The sequence below is a fragment of the Perkinsus marinus genome (genome assembly GCF_000006405.1).
Source record: "Perkinsus marinus ATCC 50983 genomic scaffold scf_1104296977524, whole genome shotgun sequence".
NCBI classification, from domain to species: Eukaryota; Perkinsozoa; order Perkinsida; family Perkinsidae; genus Perkinsus; species Perkinsus marinus.
In genome coordinates this window covers 1-1,028 of record NW_003200156.1, presented here as the reverse complement: position 1 = coordinate 1,028, position 1,028 = coordinate 1, and the positions used below count along the sequence as shown (strand labels likewise).

General features: G+C 51.7%; 1 protein-coding gene across 1 annotated transcript; it reads left to right on the top strand.

The window, feature by feature from the left end:
* Positions 1 to 576: 576 nt before the first annotated feature.
* On the top strand, positions 577 to 729 carry Pmar_PMAR018836 (hypothetical protein; the record flags this gene model as incomplete). Its single annotated transcript, XM_002764406.1, has 1 exon — positions 577 to 729. A coding segment is annotated over one exon (153 nt), but the record flags the coding sequence as incomplete, so codon positions are not given.
* Positions 730 to 1,028: the final 299 nt, after the last annotated feature.

Below are 1,028 nucleotides of genomic sequence, written 5' to 3'. Positions count from 1 at the left end.
TGAGATATCGTAAGACCATCGACGCGTGAGGATCGATCAATAGTGATAGTATCGATTGCTCATCTCACAATTTGATAATCGATCATAGGTGTCGCTGAAGTATCTACGGGAAGCCATAGACCAGCAGCTGCGACAGCGATCGGAGATTGAAGTGGGAGGCATGCTGATACTAGTGAATGCCTATAGTAGTGCTACTGCTAGGTGTTCCTCCAGCAGTGCATTGATGACGTTAAGAACGAGATATCCCTCTATCAGAAGCAACAGTGTCAGAGAGCTACTGGTGACCAGAGGCTCTCCCCTGGGTACTCAGGAGAGGGTGAGGCCTTCGTCCAGAGGCTACCATTCTGTTATCCTTATATGATAGGTTCTCTGGGACTTGGGGATGCTACGCCCATGACCGACAGCATTGACACTGTCCATGACTGTAAGGCAACGCCTTGTGTCCTTGTTCCCAATGTCGCTGTAGTGGACCGGGAGCGGGCGTTGGAGCTGCTGCTGGGACAAGAGAGGATTGTGCAAGTCCTGCACCAGAAGGTGAGGGCCGAGAATCATCAAGTTGATTTGACGATTCCTCAGATTATGGAAGGCCGCGATCGCCATGATCGATCGATTTATGATAACCTTGCGCATGAGCCTAGTGGAAGCTTCCCATCGCAAGTAGATCTGACGGATTCGGACCCCCTGCCGTCCTGGTGGAACGATGACTCTGATGAACTGGGGAATCAATAGTTACCATGGCTAGTGCTCATCAACGGTCGTGTCTACTGTACTTGATCGTTGTGTTCTACGGAGTACAGTGAGTAAAGCCGGCTGAAGGGACTACTGCAATACTGAGGGTTTCGGGTTTCGGGTTTCGGGTTTCGGGTTTCGGGTTTCGGGTTTCGGGTTTCGGGTTTTCGGGTTTCGGGTTTCGGGTTTCGGGTTTCGGGTTTCGGGTTTCGGGTTTCGGGTTTCGGGTTTCGGGTTTCGGGTTTTCGGGTTTCGGGTTTCGGGTTTCGGGTTTCGGGTTTCGGGTTTCGGGTTTCGTG